Source organism: Bipolaris zeicola, assembly GCF_000523435.1.
Source record: "Bipolaris zeicola 26-R-13 unplaced genomic scaffold scaffold_86, whole genome shotgun sequence".
In the NCBI taxonomy this organism is placed as follows: Eukaryota; Fungi; Ascomycota; class Dothideomycetes; order Pleosporales; family Pleosporaceae; genus Bipolaris; species Bipolaris zeicola.
The window spans coordinates 32,019-51,079 of record NW_006912135.1 but is presented as its reverse complement, the minus strand read 5'-3'; the positions used below and the strand labels follow the sequence as shown (position 1 = coordinate 51,079).

At 52.2% G+C, this 19,061-nt stretch overlaps 11 protein-coding genes across 11 annotated transcripts; 8 read left to right on the top strand and 3 right to left on the bottom strand.

The window, feature by feature from the left end:
* Nucleotides 1-431: 431 nt before the first annotated feature.
* On the top strand, nt 432-653 carry COCCADRAFT_97615 (uncharacterized protein; the record flags this gene model as incomplete). The annotated part of the gene is made up of 1 exon (XM_007714670.1): nt 432-653. A coding segment is annotated over one exon (222 nt), but the record flags the coding sequence as incomplete, so codon positions are not given.
* Nucleotides 654-674: 21 nt separating this feature from the next.
* On the top strand, nt 675-2,707 carry COCCADRAFT_37270 (uncharacterized protein; the record flags this gene model as incomplete). Its single annotated transcript, XM_007714669.1, has 7 exons — nt 675-731; nt 825-914; nt 973-1,977; nt 2,029-2,208; nt 2,260-2,443; nt 2,500-2,530; nt 2,590-2,707. 7 exons carry the CDS (start codon nt 675-677, stop codon nt 2,705-2,707), a joined length of 1,665 nt encoding a protein of 554 aa, XP_007712859.1.
* Nucleotides 2,708-3,317: 610 nt separating this feature from the next.
* Nucleotides 3,318-4,205, bottom strand: COCCADRAFT_26727 (uncharacterized protein; the record flags this gene model as incomplete). The annotated part of the gene is made up of 1 exon (XM_007714651.1): nt 3,318-4,205. One exon carries the CDS (start codon nt 4,203-4,205, stop codon nt 3,318-3,320), a length of 888 nt encoding a protein of 295 aa, XP_007712841.1.
* A 660-nt stretch (nt 4,206-4,865) lies between these two features.
* Nucleotides 4,866-5,869, top strand: COCCADRAFT_37268 (uncharacterized protein; the record flags this gene model as incomplete). The annotated part of the gene is made up of 2 exons (XM_007714668.1): nt 4,866-5,695; nt 5,755-5,869. The coding sequence occupies 2 exons, from the start codon at nt 4,866-4,868 to the stop codon at nt 5,867-5,869; spliced, it is 945 nt and encodes a 314-aa protein (XP_007712858.1).
* Nucleotides 5,870-7,552: 1,683 nt separating this feature from the next.
* On the bottom strand, nt 7,553-8,230 carry COCCADRAFT_26725 (uncharacterized protein; the record flags this gene model as incomplete). Its single annotated transcript, XM_007714650.1, has 2 exons — nt 7,553-7,882; nt 7,952-8,230. 2 exons carry the CDS (start codon nt 8,228-8,230, stop codon nt 7,553-7,555), a joined length of 609 nt encoding a protein of 202 aa, XP_007712840.1.
* Nucleotides 8,231-8,445: 215 nt separating this feature from the next.
* COCCADRAFT_97712 (uncharacterized protein) lies at nt 8,446-8,688 on the top strand (the record flags this gene model as incomplete). The annotated part of the gene is made up of 1 exon (XM_007714667.1): nt 8,446-8,688. A coding segment is annotated over one exon (243 nt), but the record flags the coding sequence as incomplete, so codon positions are not given.
* Nucleotides 8,689-8,721: 33 nt separating this feature from the next.
* COCCADRAFT_97642 (uncharacterized protein) lies at nt 8,722-9,594 on the top strand (the record flags this gene model as incomplete). Its single annotated transcript, XM_007714666.1, has 1 exon — nt 8,722-9,594. One exon carries the CDS (start codon nt 8,722-8,724, stop codon nt 9,592-9,594), a length of 873 nt encoding a protein of 290 aa, XP_007712856.1.
* Nucleotides 9,595-10,118: 524 nt separating this feature from the next.
* COCCADRAFT_97636 (uncharacterized protein) lies at nt 10,119-10,868 on the top strand (the record flags this gene model as incomplete). The annotated part of the gene is made up of 3 exons (XM_007714665.1): nt 10,119-10,356; nt 10,470-10,538; nt 10,612-10,868. 3 exons carry the CDS (start codon nt 10,119-10,121, stop codon nt 10,866-10,868), a joined length of 564 nt encoding a protein of 187 aa, XP_007712855.1.
* Nucleotides 10,869-11,819: 951 nt separating this feature from the next.
* On the top strand, nt 11,820-12,090 carry COCCADRAFT_97657 (uncharacterized protein; the record flags this gene model as incomplete). Its single annotated transcript, XM_007714664.1, has 2 exons — nt 11,820-11,869; nt 11,892-12,090. Coding segments are annotated over 2 exons (249 nt in total), but the record flags the coding sequence as incomplete, so codon positions are not given.
* A 168-nt stretch (nt 12,091-12,258) lies between these two features.
* COCCADRAFT_5518 (uncharacterized protein) lies at nt 12,259-14,045 on the bottom strand (the record flags this gene model as incomplete). Its single annotated transcript, XM_007714644.1, has 4 exons — nt 12,259-12,864; nt 12,930-13,219; nt 13,278-13,883; nt 13,934-14,045. The coding sequence occupies 4 exons, from the start codon at nt 14,043-14,045 to the stop codon at nt 12,259-12,261; spliced, it is 1,614 nt and encodes a 537-aa protein (XP_007712834.1).
* An 880-nt stretch (nt 14,046-14,925) lies between these two features.
* COCCADRAFT_97675 (glycoside hydrolase family 2 protein) lies at nt 14,926-18,129 on the top strand (the record flags this gene model as incomplete). Its single annotated transcript, XM_007714663.1, has 3 exons — nt 14,926-15,554; nt 15,602-16,583; nt 16,630-18,129. The coding sequence occupies 3 exons, from the start codon at nt 14,926-14,928 to the stop codon at nt 18,127-18,129; spliced, it is 3,111 nt and encodes a 1,036-aa protein (XP_007712853.1).
* Between the last annotated feature and the right edge of the window lie 932 nt (nt 18,130-19,061).

Sequence of the window (19,061 nt, the reverse complement as noted above, 5' to 3'; positions counted from 1 at the left end):
CCCACCTATGACCTTCACCATCGCCTCGCTCTCATTTCCAGATACGATTTGGAGATTATGCCTGCCCAAGCCTCGACCGACACTTGACTGTCGGCAGTCCAGCTTGTCACGCCACATTGCTGTTGCACAGCACTCAACCAGGCCTATATTTCCTCATCAATTGCTCGTCCTCGCCCACTGCTGCAAACAAGACCATGTCCTGTGCATGCTCATGGCCTGACGCCTGGCCCATTCCCATCCGCCCGCCCGCCAATGACGCTTCGCGGTTGTAATTCCCCGATGACAGCGGCAAGCGAAGTCGGCTACGACAGAGGACATCCGTCACCCTCTACGCTACACTACTACTAGGTAGCCCTTCGACCCTAGAACAGCCAGCCCCCAGCTCGCTTGCCACGTTTGAGTTCTGTCCAGTTCTAGCCCATGCCTGTTGTAGACCGGAGTCAATTCACCATGTGAGCGCCATCGCCACATGCATGACACGAACACGACTCCGGCCCTTTGGTCCCTGCACCGGCCATGGCCCCCCTCCCCTCCAGGTTTCACCTGGTATTACACGTCTATGGCACGCACGGTGGTCGCTATATCTTACCAAGAATCGCAGCCGTCTTTTGATCCCCAGCCGTTCCGACTCCCGCATCACTCTGCTGCACTAACCCTGCTGCTTCTCTGCAAAGATGGGTTTCATGGCACGAAAGACTGCTGCCCTCAACGACTGGGTTGCCCGCTCAATCGTGGGCAGTTTTTTTTACCTTGACGGTTCCGGCCATGTATGTCGATTTACTCATGCCCGGCTGTGCGTCATTATACCGTACTAATACTTTCAGCCCAATGCGAGAAAAAATGCTCGATTCACCACCGAGATCTTGGCTGGCTTAATCACCTTCCTTACAATGGCCTACATCATTGATGTTAATGTGAGTGTATCGAGCAATAACCACAAGACGTCGCCCACTGACACAATTGCCTCATCAGGCCTCCATTCTCGCAGACTCCGGAGTAACATGTGTGTGCAACGACCCAGTCGATCCGACATGCAATGTCAACGATGAATATGCCATTTGTATGCTCGAGGCCGAACGAGATCTCATCACCGCCACCTCTGCCATCTCAGCGCTTGCTTCTTTCCTCATGGGCATCACAGCTAACCTTCCGGTTGGAATGGCGCCAGCCATGGGTCTCAATGCTTATCTTGCATACCAAGTCGTCGGATTCCACGGAACTGGCCCCATTACTTATCGTGTAGCCATGACATCCGTCTTTGTGGAAGGTATCATCTTCACCGGTCTCTCCTTGCTCGGAATCCGCCAATGGCTCAATCGCATCATCCCCGCGTCCATTAAGATGGCATGTGGTGGTGGTATCGGCCTTTTCCTTGCTTTGCTCGGTCTCTCGTATACCCAAGGAGTTGGCGCTGTCACAGGAGGAGATTTCCTGCCCCTTGAGCTGGCTGGCTGTCCTCAAGATCGTTTGGACCCAGTCACAGGCTTATGTACCTCGGGTAGGGCGAGCAGTCATACCATGTGGCTCGGCTTTCTTGCTGGCGGCGTGTTCACTGCTATCTTGATAACACACAGAGTCCGAGGCGCCATGATCATCGGCATCTTGCTGGTATCCATCGTCTCCTGGCCCCGTGATACATCACTTACCTACTTCCCCCGGACAGCTGAAGGAAATAGCCGCTTTGATTACTTCAAGAATGTAGTCGAGGTTCCTTCTATCCGAAAAACTTTGGTTATCCAGGACTGGAATTTGTCGAATGAGGGTTGGCATTTTGCCCTGGCCGTCTTCACTATGCTTTACGTTGATATTCTCAATGCGACTGGAAGTTTGTACTCTATGGCTCGCTTCGCCGGCATCGTGGACCCCGATACGGGTGATTTTCCGCGCAGCGCCCTTGCGTACACTACTGATTCCGTCTGCATTGTGCTCGGGTCTCTCGTTGGAGTGTCTCCTGTCACTGTGTTTGTCGAGTCTGGCGTAAGTAACTAGTTTTCTCATTACCAATTGGCGCCATGCTAACGTGATCAGACTGGTATTGCAGAAGGTGGCCGCACAGGCCTGGCGGCGTGTATGACGGCATTTTGCTTCATCGTCTCTTTGTTCTTTGGTCCAATTTTTGCTTCGATTCCCCCGTGGGCCACTGGTGGCACTTTGATCATCGTTGGATGCATGATGATGCGCGGTGTGACGAACATCAACTGGAAATACGTGAGTCGCATATCACATTACTATTGCATATTTGATGACTAACATTACCAGCCTGGCGACTGCATTCCTGCCTTTGTAACACTTATTTTCATGCCATTCTCGTTCTCGCTTGCATACGGTCTTGTCGCTGGCATCATAACATATGCTGGCATCAACTCCGCCACCTGGTTCCTTGGAGCAATTTCCGGTGGACGTTTCCTTCCTCCTGACTACGACGACAAGGAGTATTGGAGTTGTAAGTGCCACTCACTGCTACGATATGATTGTTCTATACTTACATGATTTGCACAGTGGCTACGGATTATCACTCTCAACCTTGGGTGTAAGTATTTGCACTCCAGATGTACCCTACTCAATCGTTTACTAACATGGCATTTTTAGTGTACGCGCAGTGAGGGGAGACCGACATTTCTGGAAACCTGAAGAACACGACTCGTTTGAACTGTCCTCTACCGAAGTGCGCTTCGAGACAACGGTAACAGGAGGCAGTAAAGTTTAAATTTTGATCGTTGCCTACTAGCTTCGTACTTACTTCGTAGTAATGAAAATCTATCATTAGCAAACTTAACTTTAGTACCCGTTGCTTACTGTCAGACAAGATGTCATCAACCTAAGCGGAACCTTATAAAAAAAGACTCTCAGAAGCGACACGCTCTGATTGGATGTTGTAGTACCCACCATTCAAAGTACCCATGCATATGATTTCCACACGTTCATCGTAGATGATTTACCCATCCCCCTTACTCGACTGGCTAGCCACGTACTAACAAGGAGCCGACAGTGTGGGCGACCACATGACACGTAACAAGACTGTTAGTACCTCGGATACAGTGTTGTCGTGCAAGTTGTGGGGCGTGTTTGGGTATTGTTAGCTTTGTACATGTACAGTGGGGAGAACTGTTGTAGTGTCCACCAGTGTCACGTGACATTTTTTCTCTCTCTCAATGAGGAATGAGGAATTGGTATTTGATTCTGTAGACGAGGCAGAAGGACATTGTTTCATAGTGATGTTTGATTTTTTTCCTTTTTTTAAAAAAAAACTAATTATTCGCTTTCGTGCTTAGAATACACATTTCACTTCCACATATGTATGCTTGATTACCAGATGACTATTCGTAAAACACCAAACATCTAACCTCGATGCTTTGTCTTCCCGGTGCATCTGCAGGCGTATTGGGGTCTGCAAAAGCTGTATGCGGTGTTCGTAACGAGAGTCCCTTCTTTCCCGAGGGCATGCCCTCGCCGAAGCTATCAAAGCACTTGAGCAGCATCACCTCGTCAGGGGTCATATCCTTTTGGTAGTAAAACTTGTGATTGTCGTTTGGGGCTACGGCTAATGTTTCGCCCCTGGCCTCGTAGCCTTCGGTAGAAGTGTAGTTGTTGGGGTCAGGTAGTTTTTCCTTGCCGCGGTCGTCCAGGTCCAATGAGTCTGCGCGCTTGGGGTACAGGAGGTCGGTGGCGACGAAGTCAGAGGGCGAGGTTGTGCGCCAGTCGATCACGGCGAGTGGGTGGTCGGAAGCAGCATGGCCAATGGGTCGCCAAACGTTGATGATTTGGTAGCGGCCTTCGAGGAGCTCCTCGGCTTCTTCTGCTGGCAAGTGCCGGCGGACACGCACTTCTGCCGCAGCAGGTGTCTGGTCGACATGAACCTGCTGGACGGGTTGGCGAGGAGAGTCTTTATCTCGTCTTCGGATGGTGTGGTCGAATATGACGACCTTCTTGATTCCAGGAAGCCTTTCTCGCAGTAAAGATTCGACTTCGCTGTAGTATCCATCTCGGACAGCAGTGTCGTCGGTGAAGAGTTTCTCTTTGGCGGGGGATTGGTAGACTGCAAACCCAGAATTGTCCGTGTTAAACTCATGTTCACGGCCACGAAGGTTGTGTACTGAGCGCTCATGCCATTGATTGCTGAAGTTTGAGCCTGGCCCGTCTACCTTGCCCCAGGGCTTACCCGTATAAGAGTTTGTGTCAATGTGAGAAAAGCTGGCCGTTGTCATGTTGGGCGTATGGAGGTTCAGTGATTTGTGAGAAGACGAACGTGTGAAGGTAGACTTTATGTGTGGCCTACTATTGCCGCTGCTTAGAAATGAAACATGACGCCATCTCCAACTTTGGCCGATGTACTTGAGAAGTGACCAATCAGGTCCCCGTATAACGTGGGCCACAGGTTGCATGTTCGCCCACGAGAAATGCTTCGTGGCGAGATTACAAAGCTGGTGGACAAAGTCGTGATTGTCACATGGGGAGACTTTAGATTGATATACATATTTCCTAGCCTGGAACCCATCTTGCCAATTGTGCAGCTTTGTAGTAAGACGAGGTGCAAAATTTCAAGGGTGTCACGGGGAAGAAACGGGCAGGTGGGGCATGATTATCGCGGCTTGAGCTGAAGTTCCTGTTCGCTTTGATTAGTTTTGCCAACGATACAACGTGTAGTAGTCTACCACTCTCATTTTCCACATTGATTCTTTGCTGCTACATATTTGTAGCCGAACACCACTCTATCTTTTGGGTGGTTGAGCAACGGCTGTGTCATGAGAGCATCGGGCATCAGGCAGACGGAACCCGGTTATCTCCGATTGGTTGGCGCATGCGTCCCCGCAACTCAGCGGCACACTATGCCGTCACTGCTAGACAACTACACCTCATCCTGAAAGATGCCACGAAATTATGACAGCGACAATGACGAGCCGCTTGAGGACAACACGGCAGTACTCGCAATCAAGAACAAGAAGACGGAGCGCCTGAAGCGTAAGAATGCAGCGCGACAGCAGAAGCGTGCCGCCATTGTCAATCTCTCACAGTTGCCTACCGAACTACTGCTAGAATGTCTTAAACACCTTCGTCCGCGCGATGTCTTCAACGTCAGCTTTGTCAACCGGCGACTGTACGAGCTGGTCGAGGTGAATGCGCATGTCATTGGCGATGCCATCATAGCACGCCGCTACAGCATCCTTGTGGAATGCTTTCCCACACCCAAGCTTCTCAGCGACGTCGATCCAGCTGTGCAGGCTCTTCTCACCGACCCCGGGCGGCAGACACAACTCAGCATACACAACCGGCCGTACCAGCACATCCAGTCGCCAGATGCGCACCAGGTGTGTACGTGTCTGACGTGTATTCTGACCTGGAACAATCTCGGGCTGGTACTCGACTTTGCACATTGGCAAGGCCATCTTGACACAGGTATTCCAATACCCACGATACCACGTGGACAGTGGCCAGAATGGAACAGGGAGCTTGTTGCGCGCCACGCCCGCATCGCACGCAAAGCGGTTGAAAACTCGCTGTGGCACGCTGCCATCCTGGAACTGCACCTTGACAGCACGGTGCGGGCTATACGGCGACACTCGAGGAACACAGGTAACCGGCGGATGCACATGGAAATGACGGCAGCAGAGGCAGTATCGGGAACGGATGCGTTTCTAGCCAAGCATGGGCCGCCAAGCCTAGAATTTCCGTACCAAAGAGATGAGTATTACATGCTGTACGTGTGAAGGGCCAATTGGTTGGACAGATTGTTTGGGTGCTGACTTGATATGTTAGTGAAGCATACTTGCCGAACCGGTGGTGGAAGAAGGCAGGCAACTACTGGTTCTACACGATAACCGGTCAGCACGAGCGCGATCTCGAGCTCGTCAAGCGGTTTACCAAAAGGTAAATTTGTTCGTACTCTGTCCATTTTACCATTTCCTCTGTTTGTATGAGGGTCTTTTTTTGCAGAGAACAAGTTGGAGTCAAGCAAGCAAGCGAGAAAGAAAGAAAGAAGAAAAGAAAGAAAAGCTTTGATCGTCATAATGATTCATTCGTCACAGTGATCAACTGGCTCTGCTCAACCACGCCATGGCGAGCATCGATGCGGACAACTGGATGACGGATGTGCTGGACTACAAAACATATATGGTGCCTGCTGGCATGGCTGCGGCGGCGGCGTCTTCATCATCGTCTTCATCATCAACTGGTGTCCGGACAAGGACACTCAAGCACTATGCAGCGATTGTGTAATAGATGTGACTATTTCGCAAGCGCGACTTGAGTTTTGATGAATCTTTTGTTGTTGTCTGTATAAAATTGATGTAATGAAATAGGAGTGTGACCATGTTGTTGGAAAGCTTTTGTTCAAAGTTGATGCATCAAGTAAAGCGCAGTGGGATAGAGTTGGGAGTGCACCAGACGGCAGATGGACCTGACGTGGTAAGAGGAGTAGTTTGCCCGGTTGAGGAAAGAGGGCCGGCAAGCAGGGCCATCCGATGCCCACATGGACAAGGGGGGTTGACGAGGAAGACCAACGAGGAGCGTGGGACGGGAGGTTGATGGCACATGAACCATAGCCCTGTGCTAGAAGCTGGGGCGAGTGGGCCTATGGCCATGGGCTGTTGATAGAGAAGCCGGGCTGACCCTGTGCAGGCAAGGGCAGAGGGTATGGATTGGCATGTGGGCGGGATTTTGGCCTTGCTATCAGTGGTGGGGGGGGGGGGGCTAGTAGTCATCATAGAAACGATGTAACTGGGGATATGGCGCCATTTCTCATGTGCTTGGCCAGGAGAGGGCAGGCAGGGTGATGGCACCGAAGAAGCAGTGCCGACATTGGAGGGGGTGAGAGTGAGTGTGAGCGAGCTTGTTGGTTTGTGTGTACGTGTGTTTAGTAGTTTGTGTGCAAGTGTGGGAAAGAGCAGGATGATGTGGGGGGAAAGGTGCCTCGGTTGCGTCTTGCGGCAAGTTAGTGCTAGTATGGTGTACGTACGTAGTGAGTAGGTAGTGCTGATTTTGTGCGGGCTGTGAGGATTGGGATCAAGAACAGGACAAAATCAACATGGGGGTGGAGGTCGGGAAGCGAGATCAGTCATGATGTCGGATGATTCGTCAGACGTGGGGTGAAGGGCCAAGTCGTGTGTACATAGTAGTATGTAAGTAAGTACATGTTAGGCTGAAGACAAGGCAGCAGCTGGACGAGGGGTCAGCAGTGACGTAACCATGTGTCGACATGTAAGCTGAGGCGAAGAATAGAAACAGGCTGAAGATTGCACACACACACACGCGCGAGGCGACGGGGTGCGGATGGGAGAGGGCAGGGAAGCGCATGTAGGGCAAGAGCGGATGACGTTGCTGAGGCAGGTACATATGAGCTGCCGACGTACAGCCGGATCCCGAGACATTGGGATGCCTTTTGTGTGAGGTTGCGCGTGGCGAGGGTGGGCGGCGAGGAATGAAGCTGAGGGGGACGAGGCTATGCTAGAAGAGGCTGAGGGAGGGAGTGTGTGTGTGTGTGTGTGTGTGTGTGTGTGTGTGTGTGTGTACTTGGTGTATCGAGTAAGTTGTAAGTGCATATCTTGTGGCTTTTGTACTAGATAGTATCCGAGTGTGTAGTGTATTTGAATATTCGCGTCGAGATGGATGCTACATGTAGTACTAGCACTTTCAGTGTGCTGCCGCCGTCGGCAAGCTCGTCGTCGCCGGGCCAGCCGCCCAGGTCGAGTGCGTGTCTCGTCTCATCGGCCCGCCCCAGCCAATTCGATACGGGCCGGTTATTGGGGCCGTGTGATTGGCTACCGACAGCGTGGTTCGCTGGCTCCACAAAGAGAACGAGCGGCGCCTGGGTCTTGTCGATGCACACCACACACATTCTCTCACACACGCACACGCACACGCACACATGCTCCTGTCCATCGACTAACTATGCACCATGTACCATGTACACCTCACACACTCGCAACCACACACACATATACACGCACACACGCACACACGCACAGCATAGTGCGCAACAACCGGCGAGCCACCCCTCCCCCCACCTAGCATCCCCTGGCTGGCCGCCCGTTGACTGGATGCGACGGTTGACCGCTGCAGCCCCATTGCTCATTGCCCGCCAGCCGGCCAGGGCGAGTCGCTGCACGCAGGCGGCCCTCGCAGCGCATCGCCCACCAGCGAGTGCGGCGGCGGTGATTGGCCGGGGATGCAGTAGCGCAGGCCGGCGGGCTGGAAGACTGGAAGAGGAAGCATCTATCCCAGCTTCTTGGCGCATGCGAGCCGCGTCAAAATCTCGTGCTGCCTCGCTCCACGTCCCCCAGCCCTTTGTCCCCTGATCCTGATGCACGTCCAGGCCGCCATTGCTGCTGCTGTTGCTGTTGTTTGGCGACTTGCCCGTCACGACTAACGGCCGATTTACAAGACCCTTTTTTCACGAATTGCACGGCCGCCCTCCCTGCCCACACCCCTACTGTTACTGTTACTCTGCTGCCCCGTCCGCCCGACTACTCTACACTACCACCTCCACCTCCACCTCCACCGCTACCACCACTACTACCACCACCACCACCGCCTCCGCCTTACGCCTGCTCACCAGTGCCAGCCGGTCTTGCACCCTTCAGAGCCACCGCTGCATCTCCACTTACACCCCCCCCCCCCCCCCTCCACACCACACTGCACCATCGCCACCCCCCCCTCCCATATTTCCACGCACTCGCTCCTGTCCCCCCGTGACTACGCCCTCGACCGCCCTCGGGCTTCCCCCTCATGGCCCTCCTCAAGAGCGACCGACCCTCACGCGACGCCAAATCCTCCACACCCCACTCCTCGCCCCTTGCCCGGGTCATGCGCGAGTTCGAGGAGCTCGTTGAGAGTTTCGAGGCTGGCTTGCTACGCTCGCTCGCCGACGACCAAGACGGCACCGCTGCCGACACATTACATCTCAAGGACGCCTCGAGCGACCGCGTCCGCCGCGAGGCATGCCGACTGGCCATCTCCGATCTGAGCAACAAGTACACGCCCACGTACATCCGCCGCTCGCTCAACGCCGCCGAATTGGAGGGGAAACGAGTCGAGGACCAACTGCAAACCCTCTCTTCCAATGGAACTATAGACGCAGACGCCGATGCCGATGCCGATGCCGATGCCGACGACGGCAGCCGCTTGGGCTCCCTGTACAATGGCTACTTCCGCCTCTACTCGACAGAGCTCTTTGACCTCTTGGGCCAGCCCGCCTATCTACGCTTCGGTACTCTGCGCTTTCACAATAACTCGGCCGTTCAACACACCGACGCAGCCTCGCAAGACCAGTCGCAGCCGTCCAGGGTCTCGGTTGAGCTTGCCCTCAACGATTCCTTCTTCGTCGCCGACTCGGAGGAGACGCTGCCGTACCACACATTCCGCCTCCCCACCGGGCCCTCTCTCCAAAACCGCGGCATACTCAGCAGAAAGCCCGAGGACAACGGTGCCTTGCCCCAGTACGACTCGTGGTTGCTTTTTACCTTTCTCGGTAATGGCTGCATCAAGCTCGAGGTGCCCATTGAAATGTGCGCAGACATATACCGAGGCCGTCTGCAAGGATGCGAAAACGAAGAGGTTCTCTTTTGGGGCTTCTTCGTGGACGATGAGGACAACGAGTAGCATTGGCTTTGGCTGGAGTTGGGGTCAACACGGCTTTGGTATTGGAGTTGGGCGCAACAGGACTGGCTACATCGGCCGCTACACCGGGTGCTTGGATATGCATTCACGATTGACGAATTTCCTTTGATTATATTCTTAACCTTCTCCCACGCTCCTCATGCGGGCTATCCATTTTTTCCCCACACGTCATTCCTTGGTATCCCTTTTTTTCTATTTTCGTTTTGGACTCTAGGGCGGCATTTGTGCATAGCATTTTACATTATGTCAAAAGGCGGAAAACGGGCTAGATGATAGAGCGCGTTAACGCGACACAAGCATTTGGTACCTCGATAATACAGACTGATGATCGAATCACATGCGCCGGAAAAAACTAGTGCCGATCCGTTGCTTCTTACCTTGGCTCCACCTTCTGCTTCTGCTTTTGCTACCTTCTATGCATACTTGCTCTACTCGTCTTTGATCTATCGAGCATACCGGCTGCCTTTCTGGTGACAAGCACACGCACAAGCACAGCGACAGCAGTCATGGCTGCGAACACAGGATTCCGACTGGGTGAAGACCAATTTTCAGAGGCGAGCGACAGCGACCAATCACAACACAGCAAACGGAGCCCTTCACCCAGCCAGGCCAACGGTCAGGTACCTGCACAGAAATCCAAGAAGAAAAAACAAAAGGACCGACGCAAAATGGGCGCATTGGCCGACGAGCTAGTCGATGTCTTGGGTGATGCCTTTTCGGCACCGACGGCCCATGCACTCACTGGTAAGTCACGTGCTGTGGCTCACTGCCAGTTCATGCGGTCGCTCTGCACGTTTGGTTGCTTTTAACGTGGGGAGGGCAGACGAGCTGAAGCAAGGTCTAACAAGCTTGTTTAGGTACCGATCAGCAAACAAGCGGTGACCAGAGCATCATGGTTGATGCCGAACCTGCAGGCAAAAAGATGAGTACGTTGTCTTCTTCTCGACAGTCATACGTGTGAACCAGTATTCCGACTATTTGTACTAAATCTTGACCCAGACAAGCGCGCTCGTCAGAATCTCGCGAGGATGCAGGCCCGCAAGGAGAGGAATAGCGTCAAAATGAAGGACGTTACTCAAGACAAGACATTGCAGGCCGAGATGGCCGCTGCAGAGCGAAGAGGCATGTCGTTGGAAGAGTATCGAAAGCTCGGTTCTGGAAAAGGCATGTCCAAGGCTTCGGCCAGGAGGGTGAAGAAGGAAGCTATGCGAAAGCAGCGTGCGGCTGCAATGGTGGACGAAATGGAGATTGGATAGGATGTGGAATCAGGTACGCTGAGTTGTGCTTGTATGATCCCGAGTTGCATCTGCATCTCCGCGCTCCTACTGTACCTTTTCCTTTCTCCTTATCTTGATTCAAGATTAAAAACCTCCACTTTTCCGTCTCCCTTGTCTAACCCCTTGGTTGACAACAGACGGGTCCAAATTTAGCCTCTGCAAGACTGGCTACACACTAGTTTGCAAATCTCACATGATCAACACCGTCTGCGAACACCCTACCTGGACAAAACGACCGGGCTACTGCAAGAAATCAGTCTCATTCCCAATCACTTCTTGCATCCCTTGTCCTCGCTTGTACTTGGCCCATTGCCACCGCCACCACCGCTCTTTCTCCAAAGATGGGGTCATGTTGAAATCATGCTAAACTCACACTAGACTAGAAAAGAGCAGAGTGCAGTAAGCAAAAGGAAAGACGAAGGAGAAGCAAAAAATAGGCCGACGCCCGTATGTCTTCAGCAACGCCCTGCAAAAGCAATTTCCCGGAGAACACAAAAGCAATTCAGAAAAAAAGCAAAACACGTCCGCAAAGGCCAGAATAACATGGTGAACATTCGCAAAGCATGTGAGAATCGCGTTTACGCATTCTCATCCTTTTTTACTTTTTTCCCCTACTATGCTTCTTCTTCCATTGCGCACTTTCCTTTATTTTGCTCTACTCCCTACCGTCAGGCCCCTCCCCAACCCGGGGTCTTGCTTTTCCACTCTCGTCTGACGTGCATGCTTGCCGACTTAACTACATTACTAGGGGTCCGTCTGTTTGACGTTTTCTACTTTTTTTTGCCCTTCTTTATTTCTTGTTCCGGCGAGAAACCACGCGGAGCGTTGTGAACGGTGAACGAGACAAAGGGCTTACCTTCCAAGTGGGGGTGCGGCCATTTGATGAGTACTTGCTGCCCTTTGGGTCATGGCTGACCCTTTTTTTTCTCTACCTCCGGACACATGTATAATGGCTGTGTTTTCCTTCTCCTCTTCTATTTGTTCTTTATGCTGCGTCGGTAGTACGATTTGTGCGCGCGTGTGTGTGCACACCTTTGTATTACAGGTGAGACATGGACTTGTTGAGGAGTTTTCGGTGCTGGCAGGCCGGACATGTATGTCGCTTGGTACTTTGTGGGGTTGCCAAGGGAGGGGTAACACTCGGTATAATTTTCCACGTACCAAAGACGACTTAGTTCTCGTTTGCTTGATTGGGGGGTAAAGTGTATACCGCCTCGTTCAATGCACCCCCAGGAACAAAAGACATGTAGAGTATTATAATATTATCAAAAACGACTTGCGTTTTCTAGTTTCGCAAAAAAAAAGATTTACCTAACATAGCTACGTCCCCAACTCATAACGCGTGTTATCACATCATCTCGTACTCGGTCTACTCTTGGATGTTGTGCACCTGACCGCTCGAGTCAATCTCCACCTTTGTCTTGCGGAGACTGGCATTGCGGGGGTTGGGCGCCTCGAAAATCTCCTTGAGCTCCTCAAGCGTCTTGCCAGCAGTCTCGACGAAGAAGAAGAAAATGACGGCAATCTCGACGCAAATCCATCCAATGTAGACGAGATAGAGCTTCCAGCCAATCGCCTCCATGCCGACCGAAATGCCATACGTGTTGACCACCATGGCGATGTTGAGGAAAAGAAAGTTGAGGCCAGAACCCTTGGCGCGAGTTCGGTTCTCCAGACACTCGACAGAGTAGAGCGTCTGCAGAGGCGTCCAGCCCCATGCGAAGAAGATGCCAAACAAGTAGATGGAGACAATGGTGCCGTACGCGAGGTTATTGTCCGGCTTGGCGGTTGCGGTAAATGCGGTGAGGAGAATGTAGGAAAAGAGACCGCCCCAGAGACCGCCCATGAGCATCTTTCGGCGACCAAGCGTGTCGAGCAGGGTCGCACCGTAAATGGCCGCAAGCATGGAGAAGATGGGGTTGATTGCGTTGATCAGAAGCTGCTTGTTGGGATCTTTAATACCGGCGTTTTTAATCTAAAATCCCCATGGAATTAGTCTGGTGTAATCAAAGGGTGTAGCATCGTCATATCAAGACTTACCATGGCAGGCATAAAGTAGCTGACGACGTTGTTGCCGCTCCATTGGCCAAAGAAGGCCATGGCAATCACCATTGCCAATCGGTACCTCGCCGCACGCGTGTGTACGAGCTCGCGGAAATCCCACCAAGCATTCTCGTTTGTCGTTTGAGCAAAATCCTCGGTAATTTCACGGAGTTGGAGCTGCACAATGGGAGAGTCCTCGTTGCCATTGCCGTGGTACTTGGCCATGATGGCAATCGCCTCTTCCCGCCTGTCGTTTGCCAAGAGCCATCGTGGCGTCTCGGGAAAGACTAGTGTCAAAGTAAGCTTTTGGGCTTTATGGAAAATCTTAGAATAGCGTAGACTTACACATGATCAGAGCCATGACAATGGTAGGCAGAATACATTGGACAATGGTTGGGATCCTCCAGCACCACGCAGAGTCGCCCATGTGCAGGTTGGTTCCGTATGTGGTCCAGCCGGCCAGAATGTTGCCAACCCACCAAAAGTTGTTGTACATGCCGGCCATGGTTCCACGGTAAGCGGGATGGGCAAGCTCGACAGTGTATGCGGGACCTGCTGCAGAGGCGATTGAGGCGCCAAATCCGAGGACGAAGCGACCAGCAATAAAGTGGCCCATCTCGTTTGCCGTTGCTTGGACGGCAGTTCCGACCAGTACGAGCGCACAACCAATGAAAATGCAGAGACGGCGACCCCAGCCATCGGCCAAAAGTCCGCAAAAGGGGAATGCTGCAATCTGGCCCAAGTTGTAGATGATGAAGATGATACCAGTGCTGGAACCCTCGCCAGTCAGGCCAAAGGTTTTTTGGTAGCCTTCCATGGCGTTGATTGAGCCCATCAAGGAACTGTCGAAACCGTTGAGCGTGGAAACCAAGTATCCGATGCCCATGATCATGTAGAGCTTGATCATTCCTGGAGACCATAGCTTTGGCTTTTCGGCCTCAATGGCAGCAGCTTTGTGCAATTAGCATTTTTTGCTCGAGAGCAGGATTCGGCAAACTTACCCAGGGCGACAGAGGCCACGTTCGTCTCCTTGACGGTCTTGTGCTGCAGGTCATCGTCGACTGCACTGAGCTGGTGCGTCACGGCGCCCATGTCCTCGTTCTTTTCTGCCATGTTGTACGAAGAAGACGACGACTACGACTCGGGATGTGGAGAAGAAATATGGAATTGCGCTCCACTGAAAAGCTGGAGAGAACCCGGACGACTGGGTCATCTTATAGTGTCAATGTTTCTCCGCAAACTACTACCACTACCTGCAACCCTAAGGCATGGCACCGAGGCACTTGTCATGCTTGACATGGCTCCCGTGCCTTGCCCATGCTCTAGAAGACCGATGGTTAAGCACGGCCAAGACACCGTTAGCCAAGTGCGCCAGTGATGTGCGGTAACAATGCCACTTTGGGACCGGAGGAGGCACGGAGCGCCCAAAGCATGCATCTCACCAGAGCACTAGGATTCAATCATGTCACGATCCATGGAAAAGCCTTCCCGAGGGGCGGGACAAGGCCCAGATGCAGGACAAAAGCGACGGTACCTGCCAGAACGCACCGTCTGCACGACGCCACGCGTCAACGATCTTGCCACGGCCACGAATCAAAAAATTGGGTAGCTCGGCCAAATTATGAATCGAGATGCGCCGGGCGAGAGAGCATTTGGCGTAGTCGGCCTGGGCAGCGGGGCGTGGAGAAAATTTCGCGGAGAGCCTGGAGAAGCGGGCTAGCCACGTGCAGCATGCCTTCCGACTGCCACATGGAACCCTCAACGCGCCCGGACATCGTCCCATTCCTATTCCGCTGCAAGCTCCCTTCATCGTGTCACGCTTGTTGCTGCCCTCATTCGACCAGGCACATGGCTCGGCTAACAGTTTACCAGCGGACGGCTTCCCCAATGTGGTCATCGACGACCGCAGGCGGGGTTGCGATATCACAAGTGAAAGAGGTAGAGAGCACAAATGTCGAGCAATGTACTGCCATCCCCTCTGAACTCGTCAACAATGGCTTCAGGTCAGCACCCCCAGAGCGTCCCGGACTGGAACAATCTCCAGGTTCTTCACAAGAACACTTTGCCTGCACGTGCCTACTTCCACAACTACACGTCCGAGGCTGATGCTCTCAATGCCGACTTGACCAAGTCCTCGACACACAGCCTATCGGGTACATGGAAGTTCCACCACTCTTACTCTCCGTTCGAGGCGCCCGAAGGCTTCGAGTCGACCACCTTCGACACTTCATCATGGAGTGACATTGCCGTGCCTGGCATGTGGCAGCTGCAAGGCTTTGGTAAAGGCCCCCAGTATACCAATGTCATCTACCACATCCCCGTAGACCCGCCCAATGTCCCATTCACAGACAACGAGACGGGCTCGTACGTCCGCAAGTTTGAAGTTCCCCAAGCACTCAAGGACGGCCAGATCCGCCTTCGGTTCGAAGGTGTCGATGCCGCCTTTCATGTTTGGGTCAACGGAAAGGAAGTGGGGTATTCCCAGGGTAGCAGAAATCCTGACGAATTCGATGTTACATCCTTTGTCGATCTCAACGGGGCGAATACGTTGGCCGTCAGGGTCTACCAGCACTGTGACGGGACTTATATTGAAGACCAGGACCAGTGGTGGTTGAGTGGCATGTAAGTTTCGGCGCTTCTCTTGGCCTGTTCGGTGCTTATGACTATAGATTCCGAGATGTCTCATTAGTCGGGTTCCCCAAGGCTTCTAGAATTGAGAACGTTTTTGCACAAACGCTCCTCGACTCTTCCTACACTGATGCTGAGCTCAAGCTCAAGATCACCGCCACTGGATCTGGAAAGGTCACAGCAAAGCTTCTGGACGCAAAGAAGCAAGAAGTTGCTTCTACAGAAGCTCAGATTGACAGCAACGGCGAAACCAACCTCAGCATCCAAGTCAAGAACCCCCTAAAATGGACTGCCGAATCACCAAACCTCTACCATCTTGTAGTATCTACAGGTGACCAAGTTGTTGCTCAACGCGTTGGATTCAGGCAGGTTGAGATGAAAGGCGGCCTTCTCTTGGTCAATGGTAAGAGAGTCGTCTTCCGTGGAGTCAATCGCCATGAACACCACCCCACCTGTGGCCGTGCTGTTCCGTACGAATTCATGAAAGAAGACTTGTTGACTATGAAGCGTCACAACATCAACGCTATCCGCACATCGCACCAGCTGAATGATCCACGGCTGTACGATCTCGCGGATGAGATGGGCTTCTGGGTCATAGACGAAGCGGATCTGGAATGCCACGGATTCGAAAGCATCTCGGACGCAGCGCTCAGCACGGAGCAGCGCGCCATGCCTTTCCGCGAGCGCCAGCTCCTCACTCGTAAAGAGGCTGCAGAGTGGACGACCAACAACAAGGATTGGACACACGCCTATGTTGATCGTGCTGAGGCTCTTGTAAAGAGAGATCAGTTGCATCCCTCCGTCATCATCTGGAGCTTGGGCAATGAAGCGTTCATGGGATGCAACTTTGTAGCCATGTACGAGCACATCAAGGCGTATGATGACAGCCGGCCTATTCACTACGAAGCCGATATCTACGCCGATACTATGGACATGTACTCCCGGATGTATCCTCCCATCGACGAGATTGTTCGGTTTGGCGAGGACAAGGAGAAGAAGAAGCCACTCATACTCTGTGAATTTGTAAGTAGTGTATGCTAGACATATCCGACTCGGCTAACTGTATCAGATACATGCAATGGGTAATGGCCCTGGAAACATCAAAGAGTATGTCGATGCTTTCTACAAGTATCCCACTTTGCAAGGTGGTTTTGCCTGGGAATGGGCCAACCATGGCCTTCTCACCAAAGACAAGAAGACTGGAGAAGAGTTCTACGCATATGGTGGTGATTTTGGAGAAGAAGTTCACGATGCAACATTCGTCATGGACGGACTCGTCAACTCTGACCACAAGCCAAATGCGGGTTTAGTCGAGTACAAGAAAGCTATCGAGCCAGTACAGCTACTAGAGTCGAGTGCCTCGAAAGCCACATTTATCAACAGATATGACTTTATCACACTAGACCACTTGAGCTGCAGCTATACTACAACATCCGAGTCTGGAACCGAAACCGGATCTGGAAGCCTGGATATTCCATCTGGTATCTTACCAAGCCAGACCTTTGATCTGCAACTTCCAAAGGTTGAAGAATCCAAGGGCGAAGTTCTGCTCAGCATCTCATTCCAGTTGAAGGAAGCCACGCCGTACCTCAAGGCAGGCTTCGAGGTTGCAAACACGCAAGTCCCAATTACTCCGGTCGCGCCACTGCAGCGAGCCGAGGCCAAGGGCAAAGAGATCAAAGTAGAAGCCGAATCTAAGACGGTAATCAAGATTACGGCCGATGGTGCCACATGGAAGTTTAACACGGTTCATGGTTCGCTCACCTCATGGGTGCAGGGATCTACCGAGCTTGTCTCCGAAGCACCAGTGTTTGACGTCTTCCGCGCTCCTACCGATAACGACATACCGCAAGATGGTTGGGATTGGAAAGACAAGCATCTACAACACGCCAAGGCAGCAACTCGCAAGGTCGAGTGGTCGCAGTCTGGCTCAGACACTCTGAAGATCACCGTGCACCAGCGTGTGGCCCCTCCAGTCCTATCCTGGTCGATTGACACCATTCTTACATACACATTCCATGCTAGCGGAACACTCTCTGTCCACGTTGCCGGTACACCCAAGGGCCAAAATCTGCCGCGCACACTCCCGCGCATCGGTCTCGTTCTAGAACTCCCAAAGCAATTTCAAAAAGTCGAATGGTTCGGCCGCGGTTTCGGCGAGTCATACCGCGACAGTAAGCTCTCCCAGCCCGTTGGCAAATACACAGCCTCGAGCATCGACGAGCTGTGGGTCGATTACGAGGTCCCTCAAGAATCAGCAAACCGGACAGACACTCGCTACGTCAGCATTACCAATGGCAGTGGCGCAGGCCTGCTTGCTCAATTCGCAGGCAAAGCGGAGGCAGAGAGGAAGCTATTCGACTTCCAGGCCAGCCACTACAGGATGAAGGATGTGGCTGCTGCGGGCCACCCGCATGAGCTGAGGAAGAGCAAGCGGGAGGAGGTTGTCCTGAGGTTGGATGCTCAGCATCATGGATTGGGTAGTGGTAGCTGTGGACCGAGGACGTTAGATGAGTACAGCTTGCTTTGTGAGCCGTTTGAGTTTGAGGTCCTACTGCAGGCACCTTGAGCCATCTCTTTCCTTGTGTGATTTAGAATAGCAAATGAGATGGGCATCCAGCATTGAAATGATTTGTTGTAGCTCTAACGTCATGTTTGATCTGTTTTTTTTGAATGGTCTGCTACTAAATGAAGTAAGAATTACCTAGCTCTGAAAAGTTAATGCTTGTTTGTCCGCTGACAAGATAGTGCAACGTTCATTCCTCTCGGTTTCATACAATTACTTGATTGTAGCTTTAGTTGCATTTTAGGATCAATCCTAGAGAGGTGGGGTTTCGTGCAACGAAGCAATGCGATCCAATTAACTCTGAGAAACTCTACGTTAATTAATTGCCATTCGCTAGAGTAACGTCCTTTGTAGCTAGTAGTTTTTGCGGATTTCAAAAGGTATCACCCTAAACTTATATCAATATAGCACGATGCTGTAGATAGAAGAAGGGCTTTTGTCTAGCAGAGAAAGAGAAGGCTTTTGAATAGGACGATAAATCTGAATACATATACACACACACTCTCTCTCTAATCAACTGTGATAAGATATTAGGAATTCCCATAAGTGCGGGGACAGCATCTAGTCACGTAATGAGCACCACGATCTCTACCAGCCCAATCGAGCCAGGAAGAAGAAATCATATATAAAGTAGGTCTTTAGACAGTCCGGCTGGCGGTGCTGGAAGGGGGTGCGGTTTAGAGATAATGGACGGATAGAGTAAATGGAGCTCGAGCTGCAAGCCCCCCTTCCCACACCGCTAGCCGGGCTGTCAAAAGACCTACTCTATATGAAGTTTATCAGAAATACTTATCGGCCTAAGCTTAAACCGTGTTCAAGCTCCCTCACCGTCATGGCTCTTGCGCCTGCCAGCTATACGCTCACCTTCACCCAGATTTGGTAACAAACAAATAAGTGGGTCACTTACACTGCTCAGCAGCGTTTACTGTCAACAA